General features: G+C 39.6%; 1 protein-coding gene across 1 annotated transcript in view; it reads left to right on the top strand.

Annotated features, from left to right (window-relative positions):
- Nucleotides 1–16,856, top strand: part of CHCHD3 (coiled-coil-helix-coiled-coil-helix domain containing 3) — a 245,425-nt gene that overhangs the window by 42,541 nt on the left and 186,028 nt on the right. Inside the window, exon 4 of the mRNA XM_073619418.1 lies at nucleotides 6,086–6,227. Within this exon, the coding sequence (XP_073475519.1) occupies nucleotides 6,086–6,227 (142 nt within the window). The remainder of the gene's footprint in view (nucleotides 1–6,085; nucleotides 6,228–16,856) is intronic.

Genomic DNA, 16,856 nt, shown 5'->3' with positions numbered 1-16,856 from the left:
AGTTCCAGATGTCAGAATAGAATATCCTAGCAGGGTTGGTTGAATGAATTCCTGCATCCACCTCAGTAGATGCAGAAATCAGTTTTTTTTTTTTTTTTTTTTTTGTTTTTTTTTTTTCAACTCACTGCATAAAAGTGAAAAAACAAACAAACTGGTGTGTACTTAACTTTACCTCCACTTCAGCGATATAGTACCCCCAAACTCCTTCACAGGTGCCAATATCTTCACCAGTCTTCTGAGTAAAGCATCTCTGGCCAACTTAGTAGAGCAGGATGACCCAACAGTTTAGTAAGGTGAAAAGTTTGCCATAATAAGATATACCTTAGATTGTAAACTCCTTGAGGGCAGGGACTGATGTGAATGTACAGTGTGTGTGTGTATATGTATGTACGTATGTGTGTGTGATAGAGATATATAGATATATATATATATATATATATATATATATATATATAATGATAAGTAATTACCAAGCCCTGAGATGGATATAAATAAATAATTAAGTGGAAAAAATACAATAAAATAAAATCCCAATAAGGGTTGACTAATCAATAAAAATAAAGCTGCTATCAATGAAAGGTCATCAGAATCCCACCGAGCATAGAAAAAATATTTAAAATTGATGCGCTCTAATATATGATCAGTCAGCATAAATGAATGTACAAAATGTGCAATAAGAATGTGCAAAGCCTGTAATAAAATCATTAGTTGAATGATCCTGGTGCTAATACATACCAATCCGCTACAGTGCTAAATACTCCTGTGAAAAAACACATAAAAAAACAAAAGACCACATGAACTATGCCACTCTGAGGAATAAGGCACATATGTGAATATATAACCATAACTAGCAAGTGTGAAGTGTAGCAAAAAACCTGGCGCTGTAATCCACACAAAAAAAACGCCATAAACTAAATTAAAATGTGAACAAATTATTTTGTGAAAATCACACTAAAAACACCACAATGCTAAAATTTCTGTGAACAAAATTATAAAAACCACTCTGGTGTATGTTGCCAATATGTGCAATTATAGGGAGAGAGTTTTCAGTGAAGATATATTACTCCGGAATCAGAATGAAATAGTCCCAGCAGATCATTCCTTAATAAGCTGAATTCATTAATTAGAGTGTTAGATCGTTGTTCCTGACTTATTTTAGCATCCTGCTTCAGCCATATTCATGTTGGTCATCTGGTTCTCAACACCGGCGATTTTATGAAAAACAAGCAGGGAAATGCATCATTGCGTAGTGAACTGAATAAGAAGGACACAAGCAAACCACTCAGAAATACACTCACGTGCGCCCAGTTGTATAAAAGCATATAAGTATGCAGATTGCAGTCAGCCGCTGTGGACGAGACTTTTCAAAAGACCGCTGCAAATACAGTATCTGTATTTTATTCTGTACATGAATTGTAATATCTTGAAATTTTGGGAATGTGGAGGTTAGCACTTCTTTACTAATCATTGAACAGTCTTCCTAGAAATTGCTTGCATGATAAATCGTCTGTTATTTTGTGTTGTCTAAAAAAGATTAGACTGAACTTTGCTGCCAAAGTCACTAAAATTGTGCTGTAAAATGCATAAGTAATCAATGTTTAATCATCGGGCACAGAATTTACAATAGCAGTTATTTGCATGTGGTCAGCTTGATGTCTACTTGTGAATTTCCTGACTTCCTGTAGTGCAGAAGAGGAACACCAAACTTTTTAATTATAATATTGACGTTTTTTGTGATTGTGTAAGTAATTGAATCCACTGGGAATGTTCTTTATTATAGGTTTTATTTTTTCTTTCTGAATTGAGTCATTTACTTTCACTGCAATTATAGCCATTTTCATATAGTTACATCTAGCCCTGAGTTGAATGAGCAGGGACTGATAGCTTTGGTAAATGGCTGAGACTATAATGAAGCCAAGCTGATTGAGAGCTAAATTATTCATGTTGTTAGTTCAAGGGGGACAACTTCAAATCGACAGATTCAGTTTATTCTCTGGGCCAGGACAGCATAATTATAAGCAATGGTTGCTAACCTTCAGAGTATTTATGCACAGTACATGTGTTTACCGTTACTTTTTCTTCAGAAATGAACATTTTCAGGGGAGTTCATCCAAATTCTTTAGATCACTTACTTTCATTGAAATGTGACAGGTGGTTTTATTTATTTTTGTTTGGATGTGCTTAGTTTTTAAAATCCATTTGATGTGACATCTTTGTCCACTCTCCTCTCCTGTGAGTGTTGTTCTGTCTTGTGTTCTCCATAAAAACACCATAGAGGGTACAAATTTCTTTCCTGCAGCCACAGGTTGCAGGAAAGAAATTCTCACAATTCCCCCATCAGCTAGGGGTGCTGAAATGAATCGTTGCATCGCGATTCGGGTGTCCCCGATGTGGCATTGATGCATACGACCGGAAAAATCGATTGCCGACTTGCCCCGCCCCTCCAGGAGAGCGCTCCGAGTGTATAGTTGTTAAAATTAGTGTGTTTTACTAAATCCCGTGTTAAAATCAAGTGCCCTGCTGTATGTGCTTTTTAAAAAATATTGAGCTTCATACCTCATTTCTCAGTGTGTGTGTGTGTGTGTGTGTACATGCCGCTCATGTGACTGCCCGGCCTGCCTCTCACATCTCTCCAGACGTCAGCGGGGAATTCTCAGCCCCGCCCGCCTCTCTTCTGATCTGATAGCTACAGTCAGCGGGCGGGGCTGAGAATTCTCCGCTGACGTCAAGAGACGTGAGAACGCGAGAGGCGGTCCGGGCAGTCACATGAGCGGCATGTATTGTACGCACACACACTGAGAAATGAGGTATGAAGCTCCATATTTTTTAAAAAGCACATACAGCAAGGCACTTAATAGATCGCAACACGGAATTTATTAAAACACAGTTATTTTGACAACCGTTAGTAGGGTACATATGAGTTTGTACTCTACTTACACCTTGTGCACGCTCCATGCTGACAGTTTCCTGGCTTCCCGTTTGCACATTCCTCTGTGTTAACTCCTAGTGTGCTGGAAGGTGCAAACAGGGAAGCCGGGGGGAACTGTCGGCACAGAGACAGTACAGGGAACTTCACAGGGCTGTTTGTCAGCTGTGTATTCTAATCCCTCCTGACCTCCCAGCAGGAGTGTGTGAATGCTTGTACACTGTAGTGCACCGGATTAGTGCACTTTTTAAGGGAGTGATGTTATTTTTATTTCAAAGCGGAGTTCCAGTCAATTTTTGGTTTATAAAAAGTCAGCAGCTACAAAAAAAGTGTACCTTCTGACTTTTAATAAAAAGACACTCACCTGTCCCACAATCCAGCGACGTGGCCATCCAAACCCTCCCTTCTCTCCCCCGCCTGTGCATGGTGCTGGCAATACTACTGTGGGCATCCGGCTGTGACAGCTTGCAGCTTCACAGCCGGGTGCGCATGTCTCACTGCGCTGTCCTGCATAGCCGGGCAATCTTCTGGGACCTGTGATGTGTCCCAGAAGATTGCAGGGAGAAGGGGCCTGCCTAGGCGGCTCAAGCGGAAGTGGGAGCTCGTCGGTAATCGTGATGCATCGTGGAATCAAATCGAATCCTTGACCAGATGATCATAATCGAATCATGAGACCAGTGAAAAAGCGCACCTCTACCATCAGCACAGACAGCTCTGATAGGGGAATCTCTCCTGCTGAACCATTGTCTGCTTCCGGCGGGAGACTGTCACCTTGTAAAACAAGCCATTCAGTTTAAAATAGAATTGAAAGGCAACTCATTTTTGTATAGATATAAAAGAAAAAACATTATAAATACCTTTTCCCTTTTTTTTTTTTTTTATAAGTGATCACATTCCCTCTGTTCCCAGCTGCATAAGAGCTGGGGAAGGAGACACAACTGTACACGGAGCTTTCCAGTGACAGGCTGTGCAGGACAAGTCTTATCATTGGAGGAGAGTGCACTGAGTTCCCAGCAGTGACAACTTAGACCTGTGGGGTTAAATTAATACTTAAATGACTCAAATATTTTAGAGACATTATGATTCCCTAATTAGCTTTTCTCTTGGATGTTTCTAGAAAACGTTAGAAAATTGTAATGATAATCTGACTGGGTGATTAGCAGCAACAGCTCAGTCATTAGGCTTATTGTAACAAGCATTTGAGAGGAATGTTTCACTAAATTCACTATTGTGGATTCAGCCACAAAAGAAATATCTGCTCTTGTCTTGATGATATGAGGTTCACAAATCTGGTTTTCGGGTTTAGCTAATAACCTGCTGGTAGAGTGCCATTCTGTCATGGTTTTCTAGTTTCTCCAATTGAGATGTTCTAGTCCTGCACAGAACTGCACTTAAAGGACATCATGCTACACTTCCAGTTTGGTAAATTTTGTCTTTGATTTATGAAGACTTTTGCAATTCAGCTATGAGATTGATCAGGAAACTTTAATTTGTTGAAACCAACAAGATGCTAGACTGGCTACAGACATACCAGTTAAAATATACTGTAGGTAAATAGTATATGTAAATAAGCAACTGTAGTGCCCAATACAAGTTAACATATTCAGTAAAGTATATAGTATGTGAATCCTTACCCTGTAAAACAACCCATTTAGTTTAAAACAGAAATGAAAGACAAACTGCTTGTGTATATACTGTGTGCGTATATATATATATATATATATATATATATATATATATATATATATATATATATATATATATATATATAATATGCACCAAATGGAAATTTAAAACTACAGTTTTTAAAAAAATATATATAGATTTTTATATATAATTGTATTATATTCAACTTTTTAATTTAATATAATTAATTTAAATGAATATGAATTTATTGTGGGCCATTATTGGCACCTTTGGCACAAGAAAAGCTCAAGAAAAATGTATCCCTTTAATTTCTATGTATGTCTTTACACTGGTCCATTGTGCTTCCATTGTGGTGTTAAGCATTTTTGGTCAGTTAAAAAAAAATGCAAAAAAAAAAAAAAACCCAAAAAACGCGCCTCCCAGTTCAAATGCATTGAAAACACAGCGAGAACGCATCATTAACGCACCCGTGTTACATTTTTTATGTGGTTTTTGAGTTACATGAGCTATGAAAAACACATCATAAGCACAGTAATCGCAGTAAAATCGTAGTGAATTTGCATTAAATTCGCCATGAATTTGCAGTAAAATCGCCGCAAGATTCAGGGTAAAATTCATGGCAAAAACAGTGCATTTTGGTGCCATTATTGGCACCTTTTCTTTTAAAAGGCATTCTGCCAATAACACAATTTTTGGCCGAAATTTCGGTGCATCTCTAACACTGGGGCGGGAGGTGCGTCGGTGGTAAAGCGGCGCTTTACCGTCGTTTTAGCGGCGGTATTCGGCCTCTAGCGGTTTTACCCCCGCTAGCGGCCGAGAACGGGTTAAAAAACCACTGCAAAGCGCCTCTGCAGAGGCACTTTGCTGGCGGTATAGCCGCCCTGCCCCATTGATTTCAAAGATGCTGCTAGCAGGACTTTTTTTCCCGTCCTGCTAGCGCAACGCTCCAGTGTGAAAGCCTCCAGGCTTTCACACTGGAGACACAGCAGCGGCTGTTTCGTGTCGGTTTGCAGTCGCTATTTTTAACGCAATAGTGCCTGCAAACCGCCCCAGTGTGAAAGGGGTCTAATACATACGTTCTTAATGTGTGTGTATATATATATATATATATATATATATATATATATATATATTTTTTATAAGTGATCACATAATCTCTGTTTTTAGCTGCATAAAAGGCTTGTGGGGGTGGAGAAACATCAGTACTTTGATCTTCCTAGTAAAAGTGTGAAATAGAAAATGAGGGAGACTGGCAAGATCACTGAGCATTTTACACAAAGGAAGCAATACAATAAGAACAGGATACTTTTTAACATGTAAAAAAGTACATGGGACAACAGACACATATTAGAAAATGAAATGTGGGGTAGCATATTCTTTAATGTTCAGGGGTTTAAAAAGGACAGTTTAAGTTTCTAAAGTTGCTATAGTGGCCTGCGTGGGTAAAGGGGTGGGATTACATCCTATGTTATGGCATATTTAATATTTTCCTTTTTTTTTTTTTTTTTATAGATTAGAACATGGGATACTGATGCAAGAGGAAATTGGGAAAGTCCTGGAACGGGAAAGAACTGCTGCAACTGAACAACTGACCAGAGCAGTCCTGCGTGAGAAAGCTGCTGCTGAGGAGGAAAGACTAAAAGCTAAGACCTTTGTAAGTATGCCGTTATGGCTTTTTTGGTATTACTTTTCTATATCGTTAATAAAAAAAAACACTGGCTACTTTCTAATATGCATGTTTTTCTGCATAATTGACTCAAAAGATTGTAAACCAGACACAGCCTGGCAACTAGCATGTGCAGAAGGTGAACAGCAGTGCCAGGTACATTTAGAGACCTGTTTTATTCCTCAACCATGTAAATATAAATGTGCCTTTTTATTTAAATCATAATCTTGTATATCTTAGACCACTCCCCCTGGATGCTGATGTATGCATGTATGATAACAAGATGGTAGCACCCGATGGGGTAAGCGTTTTCGTCACTGATTATGTATGTGTGAGTTTAGGGCTAAAACAACTAATCCATTAATCGACAACTAATCGATTATGAAATTAAGGGAGGCAGCAACCTGTTCTTTTACCATATATACCTGTCCTAAGCGCGGTTTCTTAGGATTATTACCGATTATGAAATTAATCGATTACTATTTTCATAATTGATTAATCGGACAGCCGATTAGTTGGCCTGCATACAGAATGCATTATTTGTTTACATATCAGGAAATGCAGTTCAGTACACCATCCATACATGTCAGTAAGTGCCTGAGAACTGTGTGAGGAGCAGTGCCTCATGGGTCATGTAGTCCTGGGCAGGAAGTGAGTGGTTCTAAAGGCAGAAGTTTTCTTTACCTTGCTATTGGGGCACTCTATACTGTACTTAACACACAGCAAAAAGCAGTGTAGAAACAGATCAAAAGCAAACTGCATAGGTGTGTACCGAGCCTTATGCTGGCCACATGGATCAATTTTCAGACGAGAATATTAATATGAAAAATCTTTGTACATTCGCTGAATGAAAGAATGTTTGAAATTTTCACTTGCTTTTAACATTCTGTTTTAAAATTAAAGTAATTGCTGAACGAAAACCACATACACTGTCTGAAAATCCCTTTGACCAAGAAGTTTTCTATTATTTTTAAATTCTCTTGTCACTGTGGTTGCAAACGAACGTCGAGTTGACCTTAAAATGATCTTAAAATGACATTTTTTTGAAGGAAGACATTTGTTTTTTTGTATGGCCTGCATATAATATATTACAGTTCTGTTTGAAAATCCGCAAAACAGTCTAACTTTTTTTCTTTAAATAAAAAAAGATCTGAGTCTGATGATATTTACTAGATTCAACCTCTAATAGTATATACAGTATATATCACCTCTAATAATATATACAGTATATCTCTTCTGTCTGTTATTCTCAGAGTGGATTAGAGATTTTGCTCTCTAACCATATAGTTGGTTATTTATATTTACCACTGCATATAGATATTTAAAAAAAAAAAGGCAATTTATTCTTAACTTTACATATTAACTAAATTATACACCACACTTTGAGAAGAGAGTTGCAATAGTCAAGGGGAGAGATAAGGGAGTGAATGAGTAGCTTGGTGTTTTCATTAGTTAAAAAGGGGCGAATTTTAGAGATGTTATGGAGGTGAAGTCTACAAACTTTTGACAATAATTGGATTTGGGGCTGGAAGGACAGGTCAGAGTCTAGGCTTACACCTAGTACCCTGGCATGAGGGGAGGGATTGATGGTTGCATTATTGACCTTGATAGAAAAGTCATGGAGTGGGGCACGGGCAGGGGGGAATATTATTAGCTCAATTTTAGAGAGGTTTAGTTTAAGGAAGTGGTACGACATCCATGCTGATATGTCAGTAATGCGAGAGGAGATTGAAGGAGTGAGGTGAAGAGTAGATGGGTAGATTTGGGTGTCATCCGTCTAGAGATGCTATTGGAAGCCGTGGGAAGATATCAAATGACCAAGGGAGTAGGTATAGATAGAGAAGAGAAGGAGTCCAAGAACAGAGCCTTGGGGGACCCCTACAGAAAGAGGAAAGGGCAGTTTATTACCATATTATATAGAATTGTGTTTATCCAATGTTGCCCACTCAGGCCTCTGATGCTAAGCCCCGATGACCACCAGACCTAGCTTCTTGAACATTTTATAGAAGGATTCAGAATATTGCTAAACATGACTACAAATCTGTCTAAAACTTATGTACGTATCTATGTACACTTTTTTTGCTGATGACCCAAAGGTATGCAATTCAGTTAAAGGTGTCTAAAATAAATAAAATAATGCATTTAGGGAAAAATAATCCCTTAACAGTGTACACTATTGGGGGTACAGTGTTGGCCAGCACTAAACAGGAAAAAGATTTGGGAGTACTTATCGTATTTATCGGCGTATAACACGCGCCGGCGTATAACACGCACCCCAAGTTTAGGAGAGAATTTTAAGGAAAAAAATTTTTTAGGAGGGAAGTTTAAGGAAAAAAAAACTTACATTAAAATGCCCATCAATGCAGCCTTATCTGTCCATCTGCAGCCTTTTCAGTGTCAGTGCAGCCTTGCCCCAGTGCAGTCTTGTCAGTGCAGCCTTGTCAGTGCAGCTTTGCCCCAGTGCAGCCTTGTCAGTGCAGCTTTGCCCCAGTGCAGCCTTGTCAGTGCAGCTTTGCCCCAGTGCAGCCTTGTCAGTGAAGCTTTGCCTCAGTGCAGCCTTGCCCCAGTGCAGCTTCGTTAGTGCAGGTCTGCCCCAGTCCAGCCATGTCAGTGCAGCTTTGTGCACTCGGTGTAGATTCAAAAAATGGCGCCGAGACTGCAGGGAGCCGAGATACACATACTCGAGTGTTCTCGGCTTTTTCCGGCGCCGCCGTCACGCCCAGTCCCGCCCCTGGACCTGTGTTATGTCCATCATAGGGCGGGACTGGGCGTGACTGTGAGCGGCGCCGAAAAAAGCCGAGAACACTCGGGTATGTGTATCTCGGATCCGACAAGAGCCGAGATACACATACCCGAGTGTTCTCGGCTTTTTTCGGCGCCGCTCACAGTCACGCCCAGTCCCGCCCAGTCCCGCCCTATGATGGACATAACACAGGTCCAGGGGCGGGACTGGGCGTGACGGCGGCGCCGGAAAAAGCCGAGAACACTCGAGTATGTGTATCTCGGCTCCCTGCAGTCTCGGCGCCATTTTTGAATCTACCCACGGCTGTGTATGTCGGCGGCGACCGCGGCAATTGCCGCGATCGCTCCGATGACACAGAAATCGGCGGGGATCGGCCTATAACACGCACCCACGATTTTCCCCTGATTTTCAGGGGAAAAAAGTGCGTGTTATAGGCCGATAAATACGGTATTTCAGAGGGTTGCAAAATGAGCAAACAGTGTGGCCAGGCAGTGGGAAAAGCGAATAGAATTCTAGGATGTATTGCTATAGGAGCAGCATAAGAAAAGGTCCCGATCCCCCTATATAGATCTTTACTTAGACCTAATTTAGACTACTGTGTCCAATGGTGGAGGCCTCACTTACAAAAAGATATTGATAAGTCCAGAGATGGGTAACAAAAATGGTGACGGTTCTGTGGGATGAAACAATTCAGGAAAGACTGGAGGAAAGAAGGGAAAGGGGAGATATAATTGAAACCTTTAGATACATCAAGGGGTGAATAAGGTTCAGGAGGGCATTATTTTTGATATGTAGCCAACATCAAAAACACAGGGACATGATCTCCGACTAGCAGGAGAAAAGTTTTTAAAACTTTTAAAACTAATCTTAGAAAGTATTTTTTTTACCGAACGGGTAGTTGACACTTCGAACAGACTTCCAGCAGAGGTAGTGAGTCAGTCAACAGTAAGTGGATTCAAACATACTAGAGACAAACATAAATCTATAATCTGACAAAAAAGTTTAAAAAAACCCCCATAAAATACAGAAATCTGAGGACGTTACACCGTTCATTGAATCTATTCTTGCACACAACTACTTCACGTTCAATAATGTCCGCTATCTTCAGTGTATGGGTACTGCTATGGGCAGTAAAATGGCATGCCAAGTTATTTATCTTTGACCTGGGGGACAATTTCCTTAACGGCATACAACAAAATCCATATAAATACTATATATTATTCACTATATTGTTCTTTTCATCATTTGGACAGAAGGAGAGGAAAATCTAAAAAATATGTGTTTGTATTGATCAACATGTTTTACTTATGATCAAACTAAAAAGTGCACTAATCAAGCACACATGCAAATTTCCTAAACGCCACAGTATACATCAGGGATGACAAGTTGCACACCTCAATATACAGGAAGCCCTTTGACAGATGGAACTTTCTCCACAGTTCCAGCTTCCACCCCCAACACTCAAAACGGGCAATCAAACAGGCCATAAGGATAGCATTTAATATGCTCGAACCCAGAAGACAAAAATAAACATCTCAGAATACTAGCAGACTCATTCCATAAGAAAGGTTGAAAGGACAAAACCAGCAATACAAGCATAAACATGCCCCAAAAAATTCAAAGAGAAAATCTCCTGCAATACAAAGAGAAAAAAAAATAACTGTGTACCTCCTAGTTACCACATACAATCCAGAACTAGAAGGAATAAGAAAGATAATCAAAGGTTTGTAACCTATCAAAACAGAGGATGGAAACCCTGAAAGAAATATTTTAACCCCCCCAGTGCTGGCTTTCAATCAACCACCCAACCTCAGACAGAAATTCATCAGCAGGAAACTTCATTCTAAACCCACAACAGTACAATCAATCTGTATATGCAGTAAAACATGCTTTTTATACTCACTGTGGAACCTAAGGGGTTAATCCTCTCTATTGTGTAAAAAGTCTGTTTGATCCTTTCCTCTCTGATCCTCCCCTTATTCCACTGTCTCCAATCCATGATTGGATCATCCTGATAGTACAGAGCTAGGGGAAAGCTGCATATGCTCAGTTTGGTGCGTAGTGCTAAAGAGTTTTTTTTTTTTTCTTAGGAGAGTGCATGTGATCAGCACAGGGCCAATCGGCACTGTCCAGACAGAGGGTAAGGGGTCCTACATCCTCATAGAACAATCAGGGGAAAATGGAAACTTCTCCTACAAGCTTTAACCAGACACTGATACAAGTCACAAACCTCTCTAACTGCTAATGAAAAAAAGGTATTTTGCAGTTCTGTGTACTGCGGAAGACCAGATCAGGTGAATGAGGGGTCCTGGGTTTAGTAACACTTTAAATGAAATTTCTAAACTACTCAGGAAAGGAAAACTTTTGAACTAAGAATGATATTCTGTTTGACATAAAAGATAATAGACTAAATTTGGACCTCAGTTTTTTAAACCATTATCCAGCAGTCATGGTTCACCTTTAGAACTGTTATTCCCCCTCCCAGTCTATAGCCCTCTTTCTGCCTTATCTAACTACCCAAGTTTATTTACTATTGCTGTGTATGTTTGTGCTTTTTTTCACCTCTGAGATTGTCTTACTTAACATTCCGCTAAAACTTTGTATTAGTGCTGATTGGACCTTTAAGAAAAGGGTACACCCCTAAAGCTTGTCCTGAAAATGTGGATGTTTGTGCAAATAAAAAAAAGTATAATGGACAGTAAACAATTGTTCTTGTAGCTATGGAGAAGAGGGGAGCTTGGATTGCAACCCTTAAGCCTCGTACACATGATGAGATTATCGAACGAATGATCGCTCTTTTTTTTTTTTTCTGCATGCAAATCTCAGATTGAATCTGATGAGTTTACTAAAGTCCCGAAAATTCCCGTACGACAGAAAAAAAAATTTGAAAGTGATGTCATGTGTTGTAATGCATTTGTATTGCATTTTCGAACGATAGCTGTACTGATTAAACAAAAATCGTACGACCTGGCACCGTACGAAAAAATATTTCGTGCATGTCCGATAGAATAATATCAGATGAACTGTCGTGATCGGCTCTCGAAAGCTCTGTACTAACGATCCGATTATCGTACGATCGCTTCGAAAGCGGTATTTTCCATACGATTTTCCGATCGTGTGTGTACGGGGCCCCCCCTCACCTGCAAGAGAGAGCTGAAAGAAGGGGGGGGAGAAAAGGAGAGGTGTTGGTAGCGGGTAATGTACTCAAGGTTCACAAGCCTCCCAACTCCAGCATCTAAAATAAAGCAATGACTCAGTACTAAAGGGGGGTGGCATGTAGGACTCAATCCATGGTTCCCATAGTTTACAAAATGTAGTCCTCTTATCTGTTTAACTTAAGTGGTTTTCTCAAAGATCAGTACTTGACTGCAGCAAATGAGTCGGTCGGGGGTTCTCCATGACTGCGCTATAACGTTCTTGCTGAAAATATAAGAGACCAATCTGAATTAAGTATTGGTATGTTCTTCAGGTTGTCTGCCCAATAGATGACTATAACAGGATGGGAGACATGTCCCCACTAAGTCAGCTATGTTTGTTATGAATAGACCACAGTAGCAAAGAAGATAAATTACAAACATTTTCTACAGTTTAGTAGAAAATTACTGTGTGGCAGTGGTAACAATCTCATGCGCCACCTGCTGGCTGCAAGTACTAAATGGGACTCTGTTATATTTATTTTATGTGTTACAGGTACTTGTATAGTGCCCTCAATTTATGCAGTGCTTTACATATATATTGGCACTCACATTGGTCCCTTTCCTCAAGGATCTTACATTCTAAGGTCCTAACTCACATTTATACATACACATACCAGGGCCAGTAAACAGGAGGAAATTAACCTACCAGCATGTCTTTGGAGTATGGGAGATAACCAGAGTACCTAGAGGAAAACCACGCAGGCACAGGGAGTTTATGCAAACATATTAGGAAGGCAGTGCCATGGTTGGGATTTGAACCAATGACCCTAGTGCTGCCAGGCATACGTGCCATGTTTTATTCATATTTTAGTCCTGAGCATAATAAAATACATGCATACACTTTACATTCATTTTAACAGTGTTTAAGAAAAAGTATAGTTTGGGGAAAAATAAATGTAGCATCTTTTCTTTTGTTTAAATAATCTTCAGTAGCACAGTTTTTGTATAGTAGATGACCTAAACAGTGTTGTATTTTGTCTACAGTCTGAATATGTCAGTATTTTATGTGGTTTTAGAAGTGAAAAAATGAATACAAAACATTATTAGATAAACATCAACATAATTGAGTTCTGTGAAACAGTTTCCAAGGTATAAATTTAAATATCTGGGCAGATTCCAACTGGCAAGAAAATGCAGCAGGTGCACAAAGCACTTTGTAGTGTTTTCTCCCAAAAACTGCAGAGGGAAACATTTTTTTTAATATGGTTATCTATTTGAAATGATGTATCAATTAAGCAATTAACAACCCGCTGCACTAATAAGTACTGCTAACATGATTAGTGTATCATAAATTGTAAGACTGAAACTGAAAGGTGTGATAATCAGCTCTCGAGGAGCAGCATACAAACTGTAATAATAATATAATAATTGTGTTCAGAAACTTAAAAAAATGAACAGTCTTGTACCCAATTATATATTACATGTATGTCTAGTTTGCAAAACATCTTATGATATATAGTGTTACCATACAATATGTTTGCTTAACTATATTTTTGCGTAACTGAAATAAATATTTTTCTGTGTTAGGAAAGAGGGAATTGTTAGTGCTGAATGGCTAAGTGCACCTTTTAAAAATAGTATTAAGAAAAAAAAAAAAAAAAGGCTTTAGTCCCATATGTTTCCCAGTATCCACTTTACTTTAATTTATAAATATTTGCATACCTAAGATCAAGGGAAGGTACATTTTTACTACCTGACCTACACTAAGGCTGAGTCTTCATTTTTTTTCCTCACTCTCAGTGCATGTTGCATTTTGAGGACAGGGATAGACCATGTCATTATTCCCAGTGGCCACACGCCCATCCTAGAGTTTGGCACATGTTGCAAGCTGTATGGGTAAAAACTGATTTAAAGAAAATAAAGGCTGTGATCGCCCTGGACGGGCTGAGTTTGTGTTTTTATTTTAAGGACAACTTGGCAAACTCTTCTGATAAAGATCCAGACTAGATCTTTCAGAAAATAAATCAGAACATGCACTTGCAAATAATGTTACTTGATTCTTTATTTAAAGTGGAGATCCACCCAAAAAAAAAAAAAAAACATTAATGTGCATGAAATAAATAAAAAAAAAAAAAACATTTGGAGAAAATTTTACGTCACTTCCCTCATCGCCGGTAGGGAGATCAGCTCTGCCCCCTCCCTCTAGGCAATCATCTGGGACACGTCACAGGTCCCAGATGACTGCGCGGCCAATCACGGTGCGCGGCTCGCGCATGTACAGTGGGTGCCTGGCTGTGAAGCCACAGCCGGGCGCCCACAATTACAATGCCGGCGCCACAGAGTGGAGGGGGAGACGTGGGGCTTCGATCCCCCCGCATTGCTGGACCCTGGGACAGGTAAGTGTCCGATTATTAAAAGTCAGCAGCTGCAGTATTTGTAGCTGCTGACTTTTTTTTTTTTTTTTTTTAAGCGGAACTCTGCTTTAACTTAAAGCAGAACTTCATCATAAAGAGAAAGTTCCGCTTTATGCCCTCCTCTCCCCCTCTTCCTCTACTTTTGGGACTTCTTTTTTTTGGGGCTGCGGGTACCAATACTTACCAGAGCTCCATCTCGATCCAGCAATGTGCACAAGAGCAGCGGCTCTTTCGGATTTCTCCATTCTCATTGACTGAGAACACAGCAGTGAAGAGGGAGTGGGGCTGAGCCACGCTCTGTGTGTCTCATGGACACACTGAGGTGGCTCGAGAGCGAGCATGCACTAGTGGGAGGGGGCAGGAATGGTGGCGGGGAACTCGAAGAGAAGGATCGAGGCCAAGTTTGTTGTTAAAAAAAATATGAGCCTTTAATGTACATTTAAGGAAAAAGTGTCCGCTGAAGGTGAAGTCACCATTTACTGACTGATGTAAGAAACTTTTAAGTCTAATCTTCAAACAAGGCATTTTCATTTATGTTTTTTGGCTTTTTTTAATTATTCATTCAAGCTTGAAAGTTCTTCAGTGAGCTGATGTTTCTCATCCTGTTGGTGCCCTTCGCGTAATGCCTTTTGAGAGATGATAGGACTGCAGACAGCCCTGCTTTTTTACTTTGTTCCTAAAAACTGCTTAGTCTCATGGATCCAACGTCTTTCTCTTCTTTGAATGCTACATGGTGCAAATTTGAAACTCAAGCACTACTGGAGCCCATGCATGTACACATCTAATTGGCCACTAAATTACTAATTTGGATGGTATAATTAAGTTGCAAAAAATTGTTTCCGCTAAGCACAGCAACTTCATAATTCTTAGGTTTTATTGAGTTTCAGGTGATTAGGTGTGACAAAGTTTCTTTGATCTTTCAGTCTGTGTTTAGCTTAGAAGCTTGATCAGTCGAAGAAACCATGCAACCACTTTTGATTGTTTGAAACTCAATTGAAAATTGATCACATCTGCATGGTGGCAATTACATTTGTAAAAAAACAAAATCCAAATCTTTCCTAATTAGCAATTGATAGTTCAATATACTTTTAAAATTGCTTATCATTATTTAGGTATTGACTGCAATAATCTATTCTATATGTGTTTTTTGTTCTACAGTCTTTTCTACTGACTACAGTTTTAGGGATTTTATGTGATAGACCAACACAAAATGGCACATAATTGTTAAGTGGAAGGAAAATGATAAATGTTTTTTTCAATTTTTTACAAATAAATATGTGAAAAGTGTGGCGTGCATTTATATTCAGCCTCCTTTTATTCTGATACCCTAAAATCTAGTGGAACCAATTGCCTTCAGAAGTCACCTAATTAGTAAATGGAGTCCACCTGTGTGTAATTTACTCAGTATAAATACAGCTGTACTCTGAAGCCCCCAGAGGTTTGTTAGAGAACCTTAGTGAACAAAGAGCACCATGAAGGCCAAGGAGCACACCAGACAGGTCAGGGATACAGTTGTGGAGAAATTTAAAGTAGGGTTAGATTATAAAAAAAATATCCAAAGCTTTGAACATCTTACGGAGCGCTGTTTAATCCATCATCCGAAAATGGAAAGAGTATGGCACAACTGCAAACCTACCAAAACTGACCAGCCGGGCAAGGAGAGCATTGATCAGAGAAGCAGCCAAGAGACCCATGGTAACTCTGGAGGAGCTGCAGGGATCCACAGCTCAAGTGGGAGAATCTATCCACAGGACAACTTTTAGTTGTGCACTCCACAAATATGGCCTTTATATGGGAGCGTGGCAAGAAGAAAGAAAGCCATTGTTGAAAGAAATCCAAGTCCCGTTTGTAGTTTGCGAGAAGCCATGTGGGGGAACACAGCAAACATGTGGAAGAAGGTGCTCTGGTCAGATGAGACCAAAATGGAACTAGCACTGCACATCACCCTGAACACACTATCCCCACTGTGAAACATGGTGGTTGCAGCATCATGTTGTGGGGATGCTTTACTTCAGCAGGGAAAGGGTAGCTGATCAGAGTTGATGGGAAGATGGGTGTAGCCAAATACAGGAAAATCTTAGAAGAAAACCTGTTAGAATCTGCAAAAGATTTATGACTGGGGCGGAGCTTCACCTTCCAGCAGGACAATGACCTGAACATTCAGCCAGAGCTACAATGGAATGGTTTAGATCAAAGCATATTCATGTGTTAGAATGGCCCAGTTAAAGTCCAGACCTAAATCCAATTTAGAATCTGTGGCAAGACCTGAAAATTTCTGTTCAGACGTTCTCCATCCAATCTGACAGAGCTTGGATTGGGCAAA

This window comes from Aquarana catesbeiana, linkage group LG03 (genome assembly GCF_042186555.1).
Source record: "Aquarana catesbeiana isolate 2022-GZ linkage group LG03, ASM4218655v1, whole genome shotgun sequence".
Lineage (NCBI taxonomy): Eukaryota > Metazoa > Chordata > Amphibia > Anura > Ranidae > Aquarana > Aquarana catesbeiana.
Note: the sequence above shows the minus strand (reverse complement) of the source record. Positions and strands in the feature narration are given on the sequence as shown.